This window comes from Rhinoraja longicauda, chromosome 23, assembly GCF_053455715.1.
Source record: "Rhinoraja longicauda isolate Sanriku21f chromosome 23, sRhiLon1.1, whole genome shotgun sequence".
In the NCBI taxonomy this organism is placed as follows: domain Eukaryota; kingdom Metazoa; phylum Chordata; class Chondrichthyes; order Rajiformes; family Arhynchobatidae; genus Rhinoraja; species Rhinoraja longicauda.
Window position 1 is genome coordinate 16,698,053 of NC_135975.1, and position 23,480 is coordinate 16,721,532.

Here is a 23,480-nt window from a genome sequence, read left to right on the forward strand (position 1 = left end):
TAAGCCCTGGACATCATTCAACCAGCTGTAGTACTGAAGACCTGCACTGCAGAATTATTTGTAATTCCAAGCTTTTCCAAAGCAGTTACAACACTTGCAACTACTTGAAGATGTGAAAGAATTGCCCAAGTGTGCAGGGTGCAGTAGAACTGGGCATTTAGCACTCTGTGGCTTGAAGGTGGTGGTGTATAAATTCAAAGAATTTACCACGTTGAGAATTGTTGTGAAATTATATTGTTTGCTGAAACCACCATAATTCTTACCGCAAGTATCACAACAGGAAGTAGAAACAAGGAACTGCAGATGGTGGTTTACACAAAAGAACGCAAAGTACTGGAGTAACTCAGCGGGTCAGGCAGCATCTCTGGAGAAAATGGATGGGTGACGTTTCGGGTCAGGACCCTTCTTCAGACTGAAAAGACCCAAAACATCACCTATCCGTGTTCTCCAGAGATGCTGCTTGGCCCGCTGAGTTACTTCAGCACTTTGTGTCCTTTTACCACAGCAGGAGTTGGTGCTGTGGTTTTGTTCCAGGGGCCACTGTCTAAGAATAAAGGGGAGGTCATTTAAAACTGAGGTGAGAAAAAACTTTTTCACCCAGAGAGTTGTGAATTTGTGGCATTCTCTGCCACAACAGGCAGTGGAGGCCAATTCACTGGATGAATTTAAAAGAGAGTTAGATAGAGCTCTAGAGGCTGGTGAAATCAAGGGATGGGGAGAAGGCAGGCACAGGTTACTGATTGTGGCAGATCAGCCATGATCACAATGAATGGTGGTGCTGGCTCAAAGGGCCAAATGGCCTCCTCCTGCACCTATTTGCTGTGTTTCTATGTTTCTATGTTCCCTTTCATCAGAAAAATTGGTAACTGTCAAGATTATGTCACCTCCAGCAAACTGTACAATTACCACCACCAGGAGATTGGTGTACAAACTTAAAGCACACGGTATTGAGGGTTCAGTGTTGAGGTGGATAGAAAATTGATTGGCGGACAGGAAGCAAAGAGTAGGAATAAATGGGTCCTTTTCGGAATGGCAGGCAGTGACTAGTAGGGTACCGCAAGGCTCAGTGCTGGGACCCCAGTTATTTACAGTGTATATTAATGATTTGGACGAGGGAATTGAATGCAACATCTCTAAGTTTGCGGATGACACGAAGCTGGGTGGCAGTGTTAGCTGCGAGGAGGATGCTAGGAGGCTGCAGAGTGACTTGGATAGATTAGGCGAGTGGGCAAATGCATGGCAGATGCAATATAATGTGGATAAATGTGAGGTTATCCACTTTGGCGGCAAGAACAGGAAAGCAGAGTATTACCTGAATGGTGAACGATTAGGAGAAGGGGAGATGCAACGTGACCTGGGTGTCATGGTGCACCAGTCATTGAAAGCAAGCGTGCAGGTGCAGCAGGCAGTGAAGAAAGCGAATGGTATGTTGGCATTCATAGCAAGAGGATTTGAGTTTAGGAGCAGGGAGGTTCTACTGCAGTTGTACAGGGCCTTGGTGAGACCGCACCTGGAGTATTGTGTGCAGTTTTGGGCTCCTAATCTGAGGAAATACGTTCTTGCCTTAGAGGGAGTACAGAGAAGGTTCACTAGATTGATCCCTGGGATGGTGGGACTTTCATATGAAGAAAGATTGGATAGACTAGGCTTGTACTCGCTGGAATTTAGAAGACTGAGGGGGGATCTTATAGAAACATATAAAATTCTTAAGGGTTTGGAGAGGCTAGATGCGGGAAGATTGTTCCCGATGTTGGGGAAGTCCAGAACCAGGGGTCACAGCATAAGGATAAGGGGGAAGTCTTTTAGGACCGAGATGAGAAAACATTTCTTCACACAGAGAGTGGTGAGTCTGTGGAATTCTCTGCCACAGAAGGTAGTTGAGGCCAGTTCATTGGCTATATTTAAGAGGGAGTTAGATGTGACCCTTGTGGCTAAAGGGACCAGGGGGTATGGAGAGAAGGCAGGTACAGGTTACTGAGCTGGATGATCAGCCATGATCATATTGAATGGCGGTGCAGGCTCGAAGGGCCGAATGGCCTACTCCTGCACCTATTTTCTATGTTTCTATGTTTCTATGAAGTCATTGTAATTATGCAATGAAATTAGCAGGAGAGCTTTGCGTTAATAAGGAACTGAAAAGCATCAGCAATAGATTGCTCAAGCTTAGTTGTTGGCGTTATTGCACAATTTAGCCTCAATGCGAATTTGTGTGAAACTGTAAAAAAGGTAGAAGATATGGTCTTTAGTGGATTCGCTGTTTAAGTTACTGCATATCAAGGCCACGTGTAACCTAATTCTGGAGCTCATTGCTTCTTTAAATAGACAATCACGAGAAGAGCTTCAATATTGAGTGAAACATTGCCACATCACATCAGAATACAAATGACTTCCTAAACATCAAGCATTGTAAAACCCACTCACTAGTGAAAGACTACTCCATGTTTCGAGTACATTTTCATGAAAGAGTGCTTGCAATACTCGGTATTAGTTTTTAATATCCACAGCTGGATGAGTGTGCAGGGACTGTTCTAGGCAAAAGGAAACTGAAATGAGTGATCACGGCTTCTGCAGAGAATAAATTGATGCAATTGAAATACTATTTACACCATGCTATAGAACTCTGTTATTACATCTTCAAGCAGAAACCACTACAGACTTGCAAAGAATAATAAATATCCTCCAATATTCCTTCCATCTAGGCTTGACATTCACTGGATAATTCAGATTTGTTGTTTTAAAATTCTGCTGGTGCAAAGCTTTTATGGGAGCTGGTGCAATGAAACATTGATCCCCAAGGCTTCAAGATGTGATCAAAAAATGATTCATCTTTATGAAGATTAGACCATCAATTTTTTTTAAATGGAATACAAATGGAAAATGTTTATTCTTCAGCTATTCTCTTTAGAAATATTTTTGTTAATTCTTTTCCATTCAATTCCTGCTCAGGTCCTGAAATTGCATAGATTCTGACGATGTGCACGACATATTTTAACCTATAGAAAAACATCAACAGATTACCAGCAACGTGACCCTGCTGCCCAGAAGCACAGCCATCCACGGCATGGACAGTGAATCAGAATGCATGCAACACACACTTTAACATCACTTGCATAAAATATGGAACCATGCACTCCTGCAAAGGAGAGCTGAGACCTGCTTCGGTTTTAGTGAAAGGGATGCAAGCTGACCTGTTCTGATTTTGTATTCAAGGTCAGCCTGCAAGTTACTCCTTCCTTGCTGTTCCTATCATCGCCAACACACCGCAGCACCACCCTCCAACCTCTCTGTTTCTATCACACCTGGGTAAATCATGCAGACTTCCTGTGCCCTCTCCCACACCCATTGCTGCTCCATCATATGATGCTTTCAACCCACAACTAACCTCAGGCCTGATTCTTAATTTCCCCCAAACTCCCTGCACCATTACCTTCTCTACCATTACCCCTCTCCACGCGGTAGAATGCACTAGTCTGTGTCCTTCTAACAACTTTGTAGGGCCTTGATCCATTGTTGTGCCAGATACAGCCATCTAATTCAAAATGGTTGCCCTCAATGAAGTCTGCTGTCATGAGATTGGCCTAATCTGAGTGCTCATGTTTATACCAAAGATGTTTATAGTAGCAGTGAAGAGACACACAGAGCATAACAACCTCATGTTATATCCTACTGGACCTTCGTTAGCTCTGCAATGGCAGAATTAGCTGAGGGAGATTGCACTCCATCCATGCAGTGTAATGGGTAGCGATGTTTAAATGATTTGCATTCACTTCCTTATTTTCGTTATTTTAATTGAATGGGTACATGTTTTTGCTTGCTTGGTACCATGTAGCCTGTATATTCTCAGTCTGAAGAAGGGTCTCGACCCAAAAACGTAACCCATTCCTTCTCTCCAGAGATGCTGCCTGTCCCGCTGAGTTACTCCAGCCTTTTGTGTCTATCTTCGGTTTAAACCAGCATCTGCAGTTCCTACCCACACTGTATATTTGAAGGCTTGTTGCAGTACAGACGGCTTGTCACTTGGTGACAGTATAACAACATTGTGAAACCTACTACACTACCCAGCGGCCGCTGTACAGATCCCGAGCAGGTTTATGTGTCTCAATCCGCTCCTTGGAGAGTTAACTTTTGATTCCTCCTTCCAGCATGATTTTTGCATCAGTATAAAATGTCATTATGGTGCTAATTGCAAGCGACTTAAATTAACAGATTTGCCCATGGCCGCAGTTCATCCATTCGTAAATCCTGTCCCAACCTAATCTCACTGTAACACTGGGACTCAATGAGTGAAAGACACCACTGCATCAATCACTGCAGTCCATTGCTGGGCTCCATGTGGGGTCTCACGGGGATTCCCCATCATTAGATCTCTCCAATCTACACCAGCCAGACTGACAAAATGTCAGTGACCACAGCAATGTCAACGTGAATTCCTGACCAGCATAATAAGGAGGAAGTGAGTCTTTTAATATAAAATTATTTAATATTTTAATATAATTATTTTAACAAAAAATAATATAATATATATTTTTAATTAAATGTGATCTTATAATTATTAAAGGTTATTATTTTATTAGTTATAATCGGAAGAAGGGTTCCGACCCAAAATATCACCTTTCCATGTTCTCCAGAGATGCTGCCAGACCTGCTGAGTTACTCCAGCATTTTGTGTCTATCTTTGGATAAACTAACATCTGCAGTTCTTTGTTATTGCATGATACTAAAAATAATATTTAATGATTTAATCTGTTCTAATTAATTCCTCTTTTCAGTGTGGTTTAAGTTGTTTTAAATTTCATGTATTTATTTGCACCAATTTTCATCGTCTTTAAATGTGCCTGAAGTCAGAGACATTGGAATAGGTCCAAACTGTCAGCTTCTCCCGTCTGTCAGAGTGCTCCAGGGGGAAGCACCTCAGAACTCCAGCAGCTGCGCCCATCTTCACCAAGGCTGCCAAATGCCTCCGGCTTGCAGAGTGCCGGCAGCAGGTCACCTCCACATCCGCGGCAGCTTCTCGCCACCATGAGAGCAGGTGGTGAATCCAGGCTGTGGGCCAGTGTCTGCACAATCGTTAATTATTCCCCACCTCAAATTTTCTGGACTATTGACTTCCCAGACACTGACTCCATCTGGTGCTTTTCCAAGGTGACAGACTTTATGTATTACTGATAACAGTTGATGGCTCGAATCTTCTAGCAGAACTCCAAAACCATGTGGAGCTGCCTGAAAAATTGGGAAGTGTCTCCTGCCTGTTTTCTGCCCAACCTATTTGCTCCCATTTTAAGGAGACGTAAAGGAGGCTCCCTATTTATAGGTGGTACAATGCAAATTAGACTAAAATACAATTTCCTCCCCTTGCCCCATCCTTCCCACTTGCTGTTGGCTCTTTACGCCCTGCTGTTCAAAGTAGAGGCGTTACGAAGGAATAGGAGGATGCTTTAAAGAACTGAGGAGCAGAAATTAATAACATGATTCTTAACTCCAGTTAGGGAGTTCACTTTTGCAAAGAGTCGTGTATCTGTCATGTTATTCTCCCCGACATCACACAGGTTTCCTGTCAGGAATGTTTTCCAACATCTCACCTTGGTAGAGAAGAGCAGGAGAGAAAGGAGGTAAAGCTGATTGGACGGCACTGAATTCAGTTGGTTCAGTCCTTGCTATGCTCCGTGGTGTCAAATACCAGCAAGAGTCAAGTGTGGTTTTTTGTCATATGTAATAAAACGAAACAATGAAATTCTAACTTTCAGCAGCAGCATAACAAGTTTGTAAAAACATACTCAATAGCTCATGCAATAAACAAACCAAAAAGTTCAATAATTTTTTTAAAAATATATATAATGCAAGAACAAAATAAAGCCCAAAGTCCCTCGTGCAACCTAGGCAGTTCATCGTTCGGAGTTTAGTTGGAGTTTGTAGTGCTCAATAGCCTGATGGTTGTTGAGAACCATCCTGAGCCTCGGCGTAACAGTTTTCAGGCTCCTATATCTTCTTCCTGTTGGCAGGAGTGAAATGAGAGTGTGGCCAGTGTGGTGTGGGTCCTTGATGATGCTGGCTGCCTTTTTGAGACAGCGCCTCCAGTGGATTCCTTCGATGGAGGCGACCATTGGCAACAGTACATGCCCTTGTCACAAGAGCAGGGCCTGCAGAGACTTTACACTTCCGGGGGCTAATACCAAATGCTACGTGATTGCTGCAGTCTACCCACCACAGACACTGCAGTGCCAATGTCATTCAAGGTCACTACCAGGCTTAAATGCAGACAGCAGATGGACAGTAACAGCAATGGTCACTCGACTGATTACCTATGCATTAATCAAGCATTGTTTCATGGAACAGGACTTTTAACAGGACTTTGAGTCTGAAGAAGGGTCTCAACCCGAAACGTCACCCATTCCTTCTCTCCAGAGATGCTGCCTGTCCTGCTGAGTTACTCCAGCACTTTGTGTATATCTTTTATAAACTTCCACACAACCTGGACAAATAGATGAGATCTCATTTTAGTGAATTAAACCCACTTCTAAATTTACAAAAGGGATGTATTTTGTTCAGTAAAATGTTGTAAATTAGAAGACTTGAGCAACATGCATTCTGGTCATGGACACAAAATGCTGGAGTAACCCAGTGGGTCTGGTAGCATCTCTGAAGAGTGGCACAATATTCATTTGAGTGAATGGCAACTTTGAATTGAATTAAATTGAATTTAATTGAATTTTGTAACACGAAAGACTGAAAAAAAAATCAATTGTGTCAGAACAAAAATTAACTTTTTTTTTTTTAATTTTAGAAGTGCACCTATCTGAAAACACAAACCACCAGCAATGCAAGACATTCTCTTACTCAACCAATGGGCCAGCATACAATGAGGCTTGACGCTATGGTTAGTGCCTCAGCATTGAGAAGACAATAACTTGGTCAAACTGAAACAGGGAACTGAAAGTTGCTGGTCGGAAACTTAGCCTTACGGGTAGCAATTAAACTGGTTTTAATTCATTTTAAAATAAAACCCTGGCAATTAAGCTGCTGACCACATCTATTTATTGTTTATGAGATAATAAATGACTTTAATCAGTCAATTATTCTCTGGTGATTGATATGGATGAACTAATTCAAATTATAAGATTAATTTTTGAACATATTTTTAAGAGGTGGCTCCCTATTTATAAGTGGTACAATGCAAATTAGATTAAAATACCATTTCCTCCCCTTGCCCCGTCCTCCCTACTTGCTGTTGGCTCTAAAATTCCTGCTGTTCAAAGTAGAGGCGTTGCGAAGGAAAAGGAGGAGGTTTTAAAGAACCGAGGAGCAGAATTAATAACATGATTCTGGACTCCAGTTTGGGAGTTCACTTTTGCAACGAGTCATGTATATGTCTTTTTTTTCCCTCCCTACATCACACAAGTTTCCTGTCAGGATTTTTTTCCAACATTTCATCTTGGTAGAGAAGAAGCGGAAAGGATGGATGTAAAACTGATCAGACAGCACTGAAGTCAAGTTTCCTAGTTTTGTCCTGTTAAAATTGTTCACCAGTGTTAATGAAATTCTGATGTATGTCTCCGTGTAATTGTTCTGAATGTGATCTCTTTGGTGTGGTGAAGAGGCTTGCGTGCCCCCATGATTCCGAGAGCGATGCCGTCGGAAGCACTAGCTTCTGGTAGGGCCACCCATGGCAGTAAGGTCGAGGATGAGGGTCCAGACTCAGAACGACCGAACCTACAAGACCTCAACGGCGGACCAGTTGGACGAAGTTATCTTGAACTCAACGGTTGTTAAGGCGGATGAAGACTGCAATAGATCTGTCAGCTCCAATCATCTTGGTTCCCTTGCCATTGGAAGTAGTTGATTGATTTGTGAAGGACCGTGTGCTTCTTGGAGTGGAACATCAAGTACACGTTAAACAAACACACGCACAGGCGTCTTCGTTCTGTGAAGGAAGGTAGACCATCATCCTTGACCTTGAAGGATAGCCACGCCGACGACTGAATGTGAATACTCATCTCAGCAACTTTCTCTGCACAGCAAGCATCCTGTTGTATCTCATCCTCAGAGGATGTTTAGATTGTGGTGGTGCCCGGGGGCTAGGCCACTCCCTTGGTCATTCCCCTCGGCACTGAGTGGACAGGGGGGATTAGGCCACTCCCTGGGTCATTCCCCTGGGGACAGACTGGTCTGGGGCTATGGGGTTTGCTGGAAGGGGTTATTGTTTTACTTGTGTGGGTGACTGAGTGAGTGAATGTTCAGATACTGTATTAAAGTTATTGTTACTTCTTACCTGGCGTCTGGCCTGATTCCTGTCGCGTCCAGACTCACTACAAGATTCTTTTTGGTTTCTCAGTCATTCTGACAAGCGGCGCTTGTGTTTCTCATCCCCATGAAGGTCAATGCTTCCTCTACGTCAGATCATGAACCATATTTTGAGATGTATTGCGTCCACTTGCACCATTCGTCTTCTTGAGATTTGTGAATTTCTTTCAGAAGAAATTATGTAAGCCCCCAATACATGTTTCAACCACCCTTCCGAGTTGTGTTTCCCCTTTTCCAATTGTTGCATCTTGCACCCTGAAATCCTTGTTTTGTTATCCTGCACAGCCCGCTATGACTGACTTAAAGCCCCATACAATAGGTAACGAGCAGACTTCAGAACCTTGGAGAAAATCAATGTCAGGGGTCATTGAAATCCTGTTATAATTGTGGTGTGCATTTTGCAGGACAGAAAATCCATATCAGTGACTGGTGGGAATATTAATATTAGAAATAAAGTATGGAGTATTTTCACTGTCACACATTCACACGAACATAAACACACTGTCTCTCTGAATTCAGTTCGTTTAAATGAGGCATTGCAGCCCCATGATGCATGGTAATGCATCATGCATGATTTAACCAGAAAGGGAGGATCACAGTGGATAATTCAAGAACACGTTCAACAACAGGTTTTGTAAATTAAGCTCCCACTACACCCAAGATGTCTTTTCTTCATTTCTCCAAGCCTATCATCAGTCGGGAACACACATTTTGAAGAACGGTCTCAACCCTAAACGTCACTTATTTTTTTCCCTCAGAGATGCTGTCTCACCCACTTTTTGAGTTACTCCAGCATTGCACAACTATCTTTGGTGTAAACAAGAATCTACAGTTCCTTCCTACACTCTGTGTAGTTGCATATCCAGTGCGTAATTTTCTGCCCCTGAAAAAAAGTTAGCTGTTTGAACTAATGGTAACTTCATAAGAAATAAAATGGGATTAGTGTAGGATTTGTGTAAATGGCTGGAAATTTGGTTGACTGAAGGACTCGTATCTGTACTGTATAACTCTGTGATTCAAGAGGATTCTGGGGGAATGGAACTCAACAGTAAGAACCAGGCAAGAAATCCAGTTCTTCTGTTGTTCAGCGACCTCTGCTGGAAGTAGGCATATGTGCACATTGAGTATAGGATGGCATTTAGCTGTAATATCATTCTCTGCTCTACCACACCTGGAGTATTGTTTGCTGTTTTGGATTCCTAATGTGAGGAAGGGCATTCTTGCTCTTGAGGGAGTGCAGCGTAGGTTCACCAGGTTAATTCCCGGGATGGCGGGAATGACATATAATGAAATAATGGATCGACTGGGCTTATATTCACTGGAATTCATAAGGATGAGAGGGGATCTTAACGAAACATATAAAAATTCTTAAGGGATTGGACAGGCTAGATGCAGGAAAAATGTTCCCGATGTTGGGGGAGTCCAGAACCAGGGGTCATAGTTTAAAAATAAGGAGTAGGCCATGTAGGACTGAGATGAAGAAAAGCTTTTTCAACCAGAGAGTTGTGAATCTCTGGAATTCTCTGCCACAGAAGGCAGTGGAGGCCAATTCACTGGATGTTTTGCAAGAGAGAGACAGATATAGCACTTAGGGTTAACAGAATCAAGGAATATGGGGAGAATCACTGTTCTACTGATGTAGAGCCTCAGAGTTAAAGGATGTTCCTTTAGAAAGAAGACGAGGAGGAATTTCATGAACTTGAATGACCAAGAGCTTTGGAACCATCCAAGTGCTAGGAGGTATAATCAGGGGCTAGGTTCAACAGGCACCAACACAGTGGACTGAACGAGCTCTTACTTCTGATTCTGTATGCTGCACAGTGGCACAGCAGTAGAGTTGCCTTACAGTGCCACTGACCTGGGTTTGATTCTGACTACGGGTGCTGTTTGTACAGAGTTTGTACGTTCTCCCTGTGATCACACAAGTTTTCTTCTGATGCTCCGGTTTCCACCTACATTCCAAAGACATGCAGATTTGTAGGTTAATTGGCTTCTTTAAATTGCCCATATTGTGTAGGAAGCAAAACTGGGATAACATAGTATACGGGTGATCGTTGGTTGTTGTGGACTTGGTGGGCCAAAGGGCCAGTTTCCACGCTGTACCTCTAAATTAAACATGCTGGCTGGCAGTGGCTGTGTAAGGGAGAGAGAGGGTGGATATACCCAGACCAGAGTAATGTGGTGGTTAGGGTTTGGTAAGCTGCTATGGTTGCCAACGATCTGGTTCGACCTGCATGGGTATCAGGTGAAGATACAGTCAGCAGCAAGTATTGGAGTTGGTGCAGGAGCCTCACAACAATGGCCTGAACGAAGACGGGAATAACTCCTGATTTATGATGACCTGATTTGAATAACTAAGAACTTTGGAACCATCCAAGTGCTAGTAAGGAAAATCGGGGGCTAGATTCAACAGGCACCAACACAGTGGACTGAACAAGCTCTTCCTTCTGATTCTGTATGCTGCACAGTGGCACAGCGGTGAGGTAAGGCAGAATTGTGTGTGATAATGCACGGCTGACAGTTGGCTGTGTGTGCAGATGAAGTGGGTGAGGGACAGTACAGAGATAGGACAGACCTCGGAGGGTCTGTGTCTGAATGTAAGAGTTAGGAACAGTTAGGGAGTAATCCCATCTGCCCTTCAACAAGATTGTGTCTGATCTATTTTGGCCCCTTCGCCATTTTCCTCCTGACTCACTGGAATTTAGAAGGATGAGAGGGGATCTTGTAGAGACAGATAAAATTCTTAAGGGATTGGACAGGGCTCACGGTTTAAGAATAAGGGGTAGGCCATTTAGGACTGTGATGAAGAAAAACCTTTTTACCCAGAGTCGTGAATCTGTGGAATTCTCTGCCACAGAAGGCAGGGGAGGCAAATTCACTGGATGTATTCAAGAGTTAGATATAGCTAGATATAGGCTAACGGAATCAAGGGAAATGGGGAGAAAGCAGGAACAGGGTACTGATTTTGGATGATCAGCCATGATCATATTGAATGGCGGTGCTGGCTTGAAGGTTCGAATGGCCTACTCCTGCACCTATTTTCTATGTTTCTATGATTCCCAGAGACCTCGGCTCCCCATTGTCCAAATCCATTGGACGGAGTCCCCTTAGCAACGTTGAAGGAATGGGGGGAGGGGGTGAGGTGTACAGAGACCCCAAGTGCTGGAGTATCTCAGCAAGTCAGGCAGCATCTTTTCAGAACAGGGGTAGGTGAACTAGAATGTGGAATACAATTTGTTTCATTGGGTTGTTTAAATTAATACTGACTAGCTAATCAAATTATTGCATCGTATGCGAGGCGCATTCCCAATCTCGTTAAGATAACAATAAAGATATATTGTATTGTATTGTGTTCCCCAGAAGGAATGGAAGATTGATCGAGATAAACTGGGATCTGTTGAGGGAAGAAGGGGATTCTGCAAAGACTTCAGAACAAACACAGTGGAAATTCTCCGAAATATTAATGAGTTTCACATAGAAACCAGGTGCAGGAGGAGGCCATTTGGCCCTTCATTGTGATCATGGCTGATGATCCACAATCAGTAACCCGTGCCTGCCTTCTCCCCACATCCCTTGATTCTGCTAGCCCCTAGAGCTCCATCTAACTCGTTTTGCTGTTGAGGTTTAGCAGAAGCAGTTTAAGCAGAAGCAGCTGCAATCTCCCACACCACCCCACCCCACCCCACCCTTGAATGTGCTGGCGGCGGAGTGAGATGGGTGAGGTGTGTGTGAGGGAGAGGAGTGTGAGCGCTGAGTGCAGTGAGTGCCCGGGATCCGCAGGGCTGTTGTTGCTGTTGCTGTTGCTGTTACTGCAGCAGAGCGGGGCGCCGCCGCCGCCGCTTCGTCTCTCTAATAAAATGCCATTGCGTGGCTGGAATCTCTAATTCAGTTTCGATTCGGCGCTGACTTTATTGCCTCGGAGGGGGTCCGGTTTGATGGAGTGAGTGAGAGGGAGAGAAAAAAAAATGTCAGTCAGGACTGGCTTTTACAAGCAAGACTTGAACAAGACGATATGGGAAGTGCCGGAGAGATACCAGAACCTGAGCCCAGTGGGGTCTGGGGCTTACGGGTCGGTCTGGTGAGTATCATGTCTCAGACCCTCAGTGATCGTCCCCAGCCCCGGTACGGTGTAGGCAGTGTAGTGCAGGCACTGTGGGCATGGATGTCTCTCCCTAGACTCTGCATGTTTGCAATCCTGCTTTGACAATCGCAGGCTCAGATGTTGCAGAATGCTCACAAACACAAAGCAGTGTGGGGTTTGAGCAAGAGGGAGAGGGGTCATGCTTCGGCTGGGCCCGGCTCCTGACAACGCCGCCGACATTAATAATTGAAGCGCTGATGATGTTGAGAAGTGTGAGCGTTGCAATTCCTGCAATTGTGGATTGCGACCCCTTGCTTTTGCCGGGGTTGAGTTGACTGTGGGGGGGGGGTGGGGGGAGACCATGTCGGAATGGGGCCCTATAGGCGTGGTTAATGCAGTCAGTTCACATGGGGGACGTGGGAGTGTGGTATTCTGAGCATTTGAAACAAAATCTGCTTCTTATGTGGGTGGGTGGGGGGTATTAACCGTGAGAAGAGAAACAACGACCGCATCCCCCCCCCCCCCTAGGTCAGGTGAGCCTACAAATTTATACAAGCAATGAATGCACATTTTGGGTTCTCGGAGCCTAGTGCCCCTGGTTCACTGTCAATTGTGTGTCTGACCTGAGACTGTGACTGCCCATCGGCAGAGACCGACTTTATAACGGGGTTGAAAGCACCTTCGTTAAATTCATCTATTGTGATTATTTAAAACACACAGTGCTGGAGTAACACAGCGGGTCAGTCAGTATCTGGGGAGGGAAAGGATTAGGCGACGTTTTGGATCTGGACCTTTCCTGGAGTAAGGGAGAGGAAAAAAAATGGGTAGTGGCGAGATAAAGCCTGGCAAGTGATAGCTGGGTCCAGGCGAGGAGGGTCTGATTGCCAGATGGGTGGACAAAGGCTAGAGATGACAATGGAGACGTCAGATAATGAGAGAAGAGGATTGAAATGTGAAGACAGGGAGGGATATAGGTGGAAGGGGATGGGGAAGAGGGAGAATAGTGGGAGAAATGGCTGCACACTGGGATGGGGGGAACACAGGAAAGAGGGGACTGTCACCCAAAATTGGAGAATTCAATGTTCATACCATTGGCTTTATTTATTTGTTTTCAGTTATCATTTAGTTTGCCATCTATTTATGCCCAAATGTGTCAACGTTTGAGTTAATGCTGTGGCAACTGACTTATTACACATTGTTTTTCCTACTAAAATATGTGAAATGTGTTCCTTGGGTATTTTTTCTGCAAGCTTTGTAACTAAACACAGATATATTGTTGACCTGGTGATTTCCATCTCCATTGGACAAATCTTGATGTGGCGACTCTATCATTGAGCTCTCCAATATTTCTGACTACTGGATGTGATTGCTATATATATATATATATATATATATATATATATTAGCAAGAACCATTGAATGGCACAGCATCAGAGGCTAATCAGCCTTAAGCTGAGCCAATTCTTTGAAAGCCCCTACTTACTTAGTGTGACCCCCTCCCAGGTCCTTGTAGCTATGTATCTTCACACTTTCGTGTTTCACTCCAATTCCTTTTGGAAAATTATTGTTGAATTGCTCCATCTTTCCCCTTGTTCTTTTACCAGTCACCTTAATTCAATGTCTGTCGTTTGCTATTGCATCTGCATGGTAATAGTTTCATTTTATTAATCCTTTCAAAATCCATCATAGTTTTCAACACTTCTATCAGAATCACATTTCCTCTTTAACTATCTCTGTCTTAAAGCAGAACAGCCCCAGACTCTCATGTATTCAATATAATTGAGGACTCCAATCCCTAATACCATGCTAATAAATTCATTCTCATACCCAGAAGTTTACACGTCTTGTGTTTTGTTGGGGCTAGCATTGCTGCTGCTCATTGATGAGATGGACGTTTATCTGTGCATCCATAACATTGTGCAAAACAGATTTTACGAGATAATTACTTGGGAGACCTTGTCCCTTTTACCTGCCAATGTGCACACAGTCCTAAATAAATCTAATTTGTCTTGACATCTTTCCTAAAATGTTGCATGCAACTGAAAAAAGTGTTGCAATACTTTAGAGCAATGCATAAAACTGTGCAACACAAGAACAGGCCCTATAGCCCACAATGACCATGCTGAATGTGGTGCTGTTAAACTAAACTCCCATGACTGCATCTGCACCCTTCCTTCCCCTACATATCCATGTGCCTAACTAAAATCCTCTTAGTTGCTGTTATTGTGTCTGCCACCAACAATACCCCTGTCTCAACAATACAATACAATATATATTTATTGTCATTGTACAGGGGTACAACGAGATTGGGAATGCGCCTTCCATACGATGCAGTAAATTAATTAGCTAATCAGTATAAATTTATACAACCCAGTGACACAAAATTAGAACAGTTTTAAAACAGTATAAAGTTCAAATAGGTCTGTGCCGGTTCACTGTGTGATGTGACCATCCGGCTCAGCAGGACCGGTTCATAGCAGCTATGGCCCTGAGGATGAAGATGTTCCTGAGTCTGGAGGTGCGGGCATAGAAGGCCTTGTTGCGTCTGCCCGATGGTAGAATTTCGAACAGACTATTGCAGGGGTGTGAGGAGTCTTTGTGAATGCTGGTGGCTTTTCTGAGGCATCGTGTGTTGTAGATGTCCTCCAAGGCTGGTAGCTGTGTTCCGGTAGTCTTCTGAGCTCTATGGACTACCCGCTGAAGAGCTCTCCTCTCTGCCTCCATGCAGCTGAGGTACCACGCAGGGATGCCATGCGTTAGGATGCTCTCTATGATGCAGCGGTAGAAGGTCATCAGCAGCTGATGGGGCAGACCAGACTTTTTCAGTGTTCTCAGGTAGAACAGTCGTTGCTGCGCCTTCTTGACCAGCGCAGCGGTGTTAGTGGACCATGTGAGTGCCCAGAAACTTGAAGCTGGACACTCCGAAATGTGAGTGCCCAGAAACCTGAAGCTGAACACTCTCTCCACACTGTCCCCATTGATAAAGATCAGAGCGTATTCCCCGTTGTGTGATCTGCGGAAGTTGATGATCAGCTCTTTGGTCTTGGAGGTGTTTAGGGACAGGTTGTTAACTGAGCACCAGTCCGCCAGGTTCTGCACCTCCACTCTGTAGTTTGTTTCATCACCGTTGGTGATCAGCCCGATCACCGTTGTGTCGTGTGCAAACTTGACAATGGTGTTGGTGTCGAATGCAGGAACACAGTTGTGTGTGAATAGGGAGTAGAGCATGGGGCTCATCTTTCCCCTTGTTCTATTACCAGTCACCTTAATTCAATGTCTGTCATTTGCTATTGCATCTGCATGGTAATAGTTTCATTTTATTAATCCTTTCAAAATCCATCATAGTTTTCAACACTTCTATCAGAATCACATTTCCTCTTTGACTATCTCTGTCTTAAAGCAGAACAGCCCCAGACTCTCATGTATTCAATATAATTGAGGACTCCGATCCCTAATACCATGCTAATAAATTCATTCTCATACCCAGAAGTTTACATGTCTTGTGTTTTGTTGGGGCTAGCATCATTGCTGCTCATTGATGAGATGGACGTTTATCTGTGCATCCATAACATTGTGCAAAACAGATTTTACGAGATAATTACTTGGGAGACCTTGTCCCTTTTACCTGCCAATGTGCACACAGTCCTAAATAAATCTAATTTGTCTTGACATCTTTCCTAAAATGTTGCATGCAACTGAAAAAAGTGTTGCAATACTTTAGAGCAATGCATAAAACTGTGCAACACAAGAACAGGCCCTATAGCCCACAATGACCATGCTGAATGTGATGCTGTTAAACTAAACTCCCATGACTGCATCTGCACCCTTCCTTCCCCTACATATCCATGTGCCTAACTAAAATCCTCTTAGTTGCTGTTATTGTGTCTGCCACCAACAATACCCCTGTCTCAACAATACAATACAATACAATATATATTTATTGTCATTGTACAGGGTACAACGAGATTGGGAATGCGCCTTCCATACGATGCAGTAAATTAATTAGCTAATCAGTATAAATTTATACAACCCAGTGACACAAAATTAGAACAGTTTTAAAACAGTATAAAGTTCAAGTAGGTCTGTGCCAGTTCACTGTGTGATGTGACCATCCGGCTCAGCAGGACCGGTTCATAGCAGCTATGGCCCTGAGGATGAAGCTGTTCCTGAGTCTGGAGGTGCGGGCATAGAAGGCCTTGTTGCATCTGCCCGATGGTAGAATTTCGAACAGATTATTGCAGGGGTGTGAAGAGTCTTTGTGGATGCCGGTGGCTTTTCTGAGGCATTGTGTGTTGTAGATGTCCTCCAAGGCTGGTAGCTGTGTTCCGATAGTCTTCTGAGCTCTATGGACTACCCGCTGAAGAGCTCTCCTCTCTGCCTCCATGCAGCTGAGGTACCACACAGGGATGCCATACGTTAGGATGCTCTCTATGGTGCAGCGGTAGAAGGTCATCAGCAGCTGTTGGGGCAGACCAGACTTTTTCAATGTTCTCAGGTAGAACAGTCGTTGCTGCGCCTTCTTGACCAGCGCATCGGTGTTAGTGGACCATGTGAGTGCCCAGAAACTTGAAGCTGGACACTCCAAAATGTAAGTGTCCAGAAACTTGAAACTGGACACTCTCTCCACATTGTCCCCATTGATAAAGATCAGAGCGTATTCCCCGTTGTGTGATCTACGGAAGTTGATGATCAGCTCTTTGGTCTTGGAGGTGTTTAGGGACAGGTTGTTAACTGAGCACCAGTCCGCCAGGTTCTGCACCTTCACTCTGTAGTTTGTTTCATCACCGTTGGTGATCAGCCCGATCACCGTTGTGTCGTGTGCAAACTTGACAATGGTGTTGGTGTCGAATGCAGGAACACAGTTGTGTGTGAATAGGGAGTAGAGCATGGGGCTCAAAACACATCCAGCCCTGTGGTGTGCCGGTACTCGGGGTGATAGTGGAGGACAAGTGAGGGCCCATTCTCACTGCCTGCGGTCGCTCCATCAAGAAGTCCAGGATCCAGTCGCATAACGACGAGCTGAGGCCTAGCTGGTGGAGTTTGGTGATGAGCTTGGTGGGGATGACCGTGTTGAAGGCAGAGCTATAGTCAATGAATAGCATCCTCACGTACGTGCCCTGTCTCTCCAGGTGAGTCAGGACAGTGTGAAGAGCCAGAGAGATGGCGTCCTCTCTGTTTGCCCTGTATGGAAATTTATGCGAGTCCAGTGAGTCTGTGTAAAAATAATAATAATAGCGCTGCTCATCTCCTTTAAAGTTTATGTAGGAAGGAGCTGCAGATGTTGGTTTAAATCGGAGGTAGACACGAAATGCTGGAGTAACTCAGTGGGTCAGTCAGCATCTCTGGAGAGAAGGAATGGGTGACGTTTTGGGTCGAGACCCTTCTTCAGTCTGAAGATGACAAGAGATGTTACAGATGGCATCAGACCACAGGAAAAGGCTTAAAGAGCAGTAAAGACAAAGGGTTGGGGAAAGTACCAAATTTCCACAAGAGAAGATTCAGGAAATGTAGATCACCAGAGTAAATTTGCAAGAAACACATAAAAAGACAGTTAACGCTCCTGCAGATATGTCGGAATGAGAAAGTTTGCAAAACCTGATGTGTGTCCGTAATGAAAGGAGAAATGATATTGGGAAATCACAAAGGAAATGGCAGAGAAATTAAACAAGCTGGAGTCTTAACTTTAGAAAAACAAATTGAAAATAACATCTGGAAATAGTGAAGAACGGGACAGGCGGCATCTCAGGAGAGAAGGAATGGATGACGTTTCGGGTCGAGACCCTTCTTCAGACTGATGATGGTAGCTTTCAGAAGGAGGCCCAGGTTGATACAGGAGGCTGCACCAATACCAGGAAGCATTTCATGTGTAATTGTGCATCCTTCACTAATAATAATATAAATATTGTTTTCAGCATTGGTTCATTATCAATAAACCTGTTTTACAAAATTATTTGGCTGGAAGCCAATATCCAGGCTGCAACAGATGTTCTGTAACGGATGCTTATCTCTACCACAATATTCCAGTGAAGCACAGTGATGTCAGTTTTTAAGCTAATAAGTAGGAACAGAATTTGATCCATTAAGTCTACTTAATCAATCATTCGATCTACATTCAATCATGACTGATCTATCTTTCCCTCTCAACCCCATTCTCCTGCCTTCTCAAGTATGACCATTCCCAAGTCCCTCTGCACCTCCAAGTGAAAGTTAGTGAAATCAACTGTGTTTCTTTGAAGAGGATAGTTTCCTTCAAACTCTCAACCCACAGTCCAGGTTGTTTGCAAATTATCGAGCACTATCTTTAAAGATTATTGGGTTTGGAAGTCAGTTTCTAAATTCATGCATGTGATATGGTAAATTTTTAATACTTGTCTAGGGTCATTCACAGTTTGAAAAATAAAGTTTACACATGACAATCTCAATGGCTTATCTCAAATCATAGCTGTGTTTATTTTCCTGGAATCGGGTGTTGATAATGGAAAGAAGCACACTGGGACTATTCTCGCTCATATCCTTGATTTGAATCAGGCCCACAAAGAGCCTCCTCTGGATAATACATTTAGAACCAAATTCCAAACTCAACAGTTAGATAGTCTAGGGGCTAGTGGGATCAAGGTATATGGAGAGAAGGCAGGCACAGGTTACTGATTGTGGATGATCAGCTATGACCACAATGAATGGTGGTGCTGGCTCAAAGGGCCAAATGGCCTCCTCCTGTACCTATTTTCTATGTTTCTCTGGCCAAGTTTAATGACAAAGAGCATCGTGAAGTCCAAATTGGAAAGTACCCTGAATTCAACATGGCAAATGGAAAATCGAGATCTGTGAAATGGTCGGGGCATCTGAGGAGCCTGTCTGCAGAAGGGGCTAGAATGGTTAAACCTACATTTTAGCTGCCCTGGGAAGTTCATTTATCTTTGCACAATGCGTGGTGCTTTGTTCTGCGAGCTCTTGTGGGCACCTGCACTAGCAGAGTTTGCTACACTGAAACCCTCCTTACACAGGAACCTCTGGCAGATGGTTGAATATCTGGTTTCCATTTATAGTTCGGCCCTTTTTTTCTTTGTTCTTTATGTCTTGAAATTTCACAACATGCCAGGATGTGTGCAGGCTGCAGATATTCAGTTAGGAAAAAGGCAATACTTGACTACAATTGCGGCATCCACAGTGCATGATAAAGGGAATACCATGAATAACATTTAGTTCAAGATAAAGTCCGATCAAAGATAGTCCAAGGGTCTCGAATAAAGTGGGTAGTAGCTCAGGCCTTCTCTCTAGTTATTGATAGGATGGTTCAGTTGCCTGCTGATAGCTGGGAAAAAAATTGTCTCTGAATCTGGAGGTGTACATTTTCACACTTCTAAATCTCTTGCCTGGTAGAAGGGGGAGTGACTGGAGCGAGACTAGTCCTTGGTTATGCTGGTGGCCTTGCCGAGGCAACGTGAAGTGTAGATTAAGTCGATGGAAAGGAGGTTGGTTCGTGCGATGGTCTGGGCTGCGTTTGGCAATTCTCTGCAATTTCTTGCGGAGTTGTTCCCAAACCATGCTGTGATGCATCCCGATAAAAGGCTTTCTACGGCACATCTGTCGAAGCTGGTGAGAGTTGTTGGGGACATTCCGAACGTCTCAAGGCTTCTAAGGAGGTAGAAGCGTCGGTGTGCGTTCTTGGCCATTGCTTCAATATGGGTGATCCAGGACAAGTTGCTGGTGATATAACATAAAATGTGGGCTTGTTTGCTGAGGCCCTAAAGAAATCAGCTATGCTTGCCGTTTTTCAGATAATGAGCCACTGCATGCCTGTGTGCCCGACCCGTGCCAATGGTGATCTTTAACTTGCCAAAGGCCAGGTACTTGCACATTGAATGCACCTGCACATTCAACAACATCCACAAGCACAAATGTTACCACCAGTGCAGCATGACTGTAATGTGTTCTGTTTACTGAATGCATCATTGCATCTTTCCTGGCTCTATATCACATCTGCTCAATTCTGGAGATTGTTTTAAACAATTGTATAGTCTCCTCCTGGTCTTCCGTGATGTCCTAAAATAAATTCCAAAGACAGACCATTCCAGGGCTATGTGTGAAGGAAGGAACTGCAGAGGCTGGTTTACACTGAAGATAGATAGAAAATGCTGGTGTAACTCAGCAGGTCAGGCAGCATCTCTGAAGAAAAGGAATAGGTGACGTTTGGGTCCGAAGAAAGGGCTCGACCTGAAACGTCACCTGTTCCTCTTCTCGAGGGACGCAGCCGGACCCACTAGTTACTCCAGCTTTTTGTGTCCATTCCAAGACTAGCAAGACCTGGCTTTGTGGCCTTATTTTTCATTTATTGTGACATTGTCTGATGACACCGACATTATTGTTGGGTAGTCATTTTATTTAACAATAGCTGGAACTGACCGCAATTGAATGAGTGCTGTAAAATGGCTGTAAATAGATTTTCATCTTGTAGAAATGAAAATGCAGCACTATTTACATGGTGGCCTTTATGAATCTGAGACAATGACAAATAGATCTTGCTTCTTCAGAGAATCTAGTTGTGATGTTGGAAAATTCATGTCTCAGCCCAAGGAGCCACATCCCATGACAAATAAATCGTATTTCTTCTCAAATGTAAAGTGTGGAGGTATTTTACTGAATAAAGGATCTGACGACTCCTTAAATAATGCTTGTTTTTTCATTGAGCTTGTGAGCAGCTAAACGCTATACTTTTTAAAATCCTAATTAGAAAGCTTTCATCGTACACAGCCCATTTGTGACAGTGGCGATGCAGTAAGATGCCAATTCAGACTTTGGTCTTTCGTTGATTTAGCTCTGCCTACGACACAAGAACATGCCAGAAGGTAGCTATAAAAAAACTATCAAGACCATTTCAATCTCTGATCCATGCAAGGAGAACATACCGCGAGCTGAGACTATTAAAGCACATGAAGCATGAAAATGTAAGTCAATTTGATTCCATACATTGCTGAATATATACAGTACAGAGTTAATGATTTTGTTAAACATGGTGATCCATTTTCTATCCTTACAATTCAAGTAAAACGTTTAGAGAAATGTTAGCAATATAATTCTGCAATAATAACTTCCTTACAATTGAACTGTTGTTTCAAAATCACAAATGTTATTGCCTTTATTCTCTCGGGTATGACTTTCTGGCATTTAAAAAAACAAAACAATGTGAAGACCTTCGTACGATCAAAATGCCTAGTTTCTGTTCATATTCTTTACATATGGTGCTCTCTATTGCCATCCCCAACAATTGGGAAATCATTGGGGATGTAGAAACAAAGGACTGGAGATGCTAGTTGATACACAAAAGGACACAAGTGCTGGAGTAACTAGCAGGTCTAGCAGCATCTCTGGAGATCATGATAGAGATCTGGAGATAGGCAACATGTGGGAGTGAGGATGGCTGGTGCCTGAAGAAGGGTCTCGACCAGAAATATCACTTATCCATGTTCTCCAGAGATGCTGCCTGACGCGCTGAGTTACCACAGTACTTTGTGTCTTATTGGGACTGCATATCAGTTTTAAGTACAAAGTTTCCATGTGGAACACATTTTGGAAAACTGTCCATGTATGCTATACACGAATTGCAAAGTAGATAAATGAGTGATCTCTTACGACTGTACCAATTTAATGTCGTCACGGAATCACATATAGATACAGCTTGAAAACGGATCCTTTAGTCTGCAGAGACTGTGTCAACAGGAAAAAACACACAATTACACCAATCCTATGTTGGTGCCATTTTTAATTCTCCCCACATTTCCACAATCTCCGCCCAGATTTTACCACTCACCTGCACGCAAACCGTAACTTACAGTGGCGAATTCACCTATCAACTTGCACGTCTTTCGGTTGAGGGAGGAAACTGGAGCACTGGGGAAGCCCATCCGGTCACAGGGAGGACGTGCAAACTCCACACAGGCGGCACCCGAGGTCACCGATTGAACTTGGGTCTCTGGCGCTGTGAGAGTGATAGCTGTGCCACTGTGTGAGTCATGGTGTATCACACCCCTCAAAGTGCTGTTTGAAACTTTTCCTCCCTCACTAGCAACTTGGTTTGGAAGAAATGCTGCATCATATTTTAGTTGTCAAGTGGTTGTTTCACAAATGGAACTGTTCGTGTTCCTTTGTTTGCAAACTGTTAACGCTAAATGTTCATTCCATAAACTGCATTAATCTGTTGATTTATTTCAGGTAATTGGATTGTTAGACGTCTTTACACCAGCAATTACACTGGAGAACTTCCGTGAAGTGTGAGTAGAATGATTTAAAAAGCAGTGTGGTGATGAATCCTTCTGCTTCATATTTATAGCTCAATGTGACGTTTTCTGCAGTCCTCTTAACAGTCAGAAGGAAATAGCGGTGAGGAGGCAATTCTTCAGTCCGAGGGTAGTTAATCTTTGGAACTCATTGCCACAGAGGGCTGTGGAGGCCAAGTCAGTTGATATTTTTAAAGCAGAGATAGACAGATTCTTGATTAGAATGGGTGTCAAGGGTTATGGGGAGAAGGCAGTAAAATGGGGTTAGGAGGCAGAGATCAGCCATGATCGAATGGTGGAGTAGACCTGATGGGCCGAATGGCCTAATTCTACTCCTATAATTTGTGAAATAAATTAAATCCCAAAATAACCAAGCTCATCATTATTGAGTTACAAGGAACTGCAGATGCTGGAACCTTGAGCAAAACACAAAGTCAGGCAACATCTGTGGAGGGAATGGACAGATGACATTTTGGATCAGTACCCTTCTTCAGACTGATTGTAGAAGGGGGCAGAAAGCTCGAAAAGAGAGGAGGGGATAGGACAGAGCCAGGCAAGTGATAGGTGGATACAGATAAGGGGGTTTGGTCGACAGATGGGTGGAGTAAGTGACAGGCTGGAGGTGAAATGGAGACGAGTGTCAGATAATGAAAGAAGAGGAATGAAATGTAAAGCCAGAGGAAGAGATACGAGTAGACAAGAGATAGGTGGAAGGGGGAGAGAAGAGGGATAAAAAGGAAATGAGGGACGGAGAAAGGAGATGAGTGTACTGAGTTTATTGATGTACCCTTTAAATAGTGCACTATTTGGAGTAATTTTAACACCAG

At 43.7% G+C, this 23,480-nt stretch overlaps 1 protein-coding gene across 1 annotated transcript in view; it reads left to right on the top strand.

Annotated features, from left to right (window-relative positions):
* The first annotated feature begins 12,018 nt into the window (after window positions 1–12,018).
* The window catches only part of mapk11 (mitogen-activated protein kinase 11), a 35,735-nt gene continuing 24,273 nt past the window's right edge, over window positions 12,019–23,480 (top strand). Inside the window, exons 1-3 of the mRNA XM_078419765.1 lie at window positions 12,019–12,376; window positions 21,195–21,324; window positions 22,589–22,647. Coding sequence (XP_078275891.1) covers window positions 12,264–12,376; window positions 21,195–21,324; window positions 22,589–22,647 — 302 coding nt within the window. The 5' untranslated portion in view covers window positions 12,019–12,263. The remainder of the gene's footprint in view (window positions 12,377–21,194; window positions 21,325–22,588; window positions 22,648–23,480) is intronic.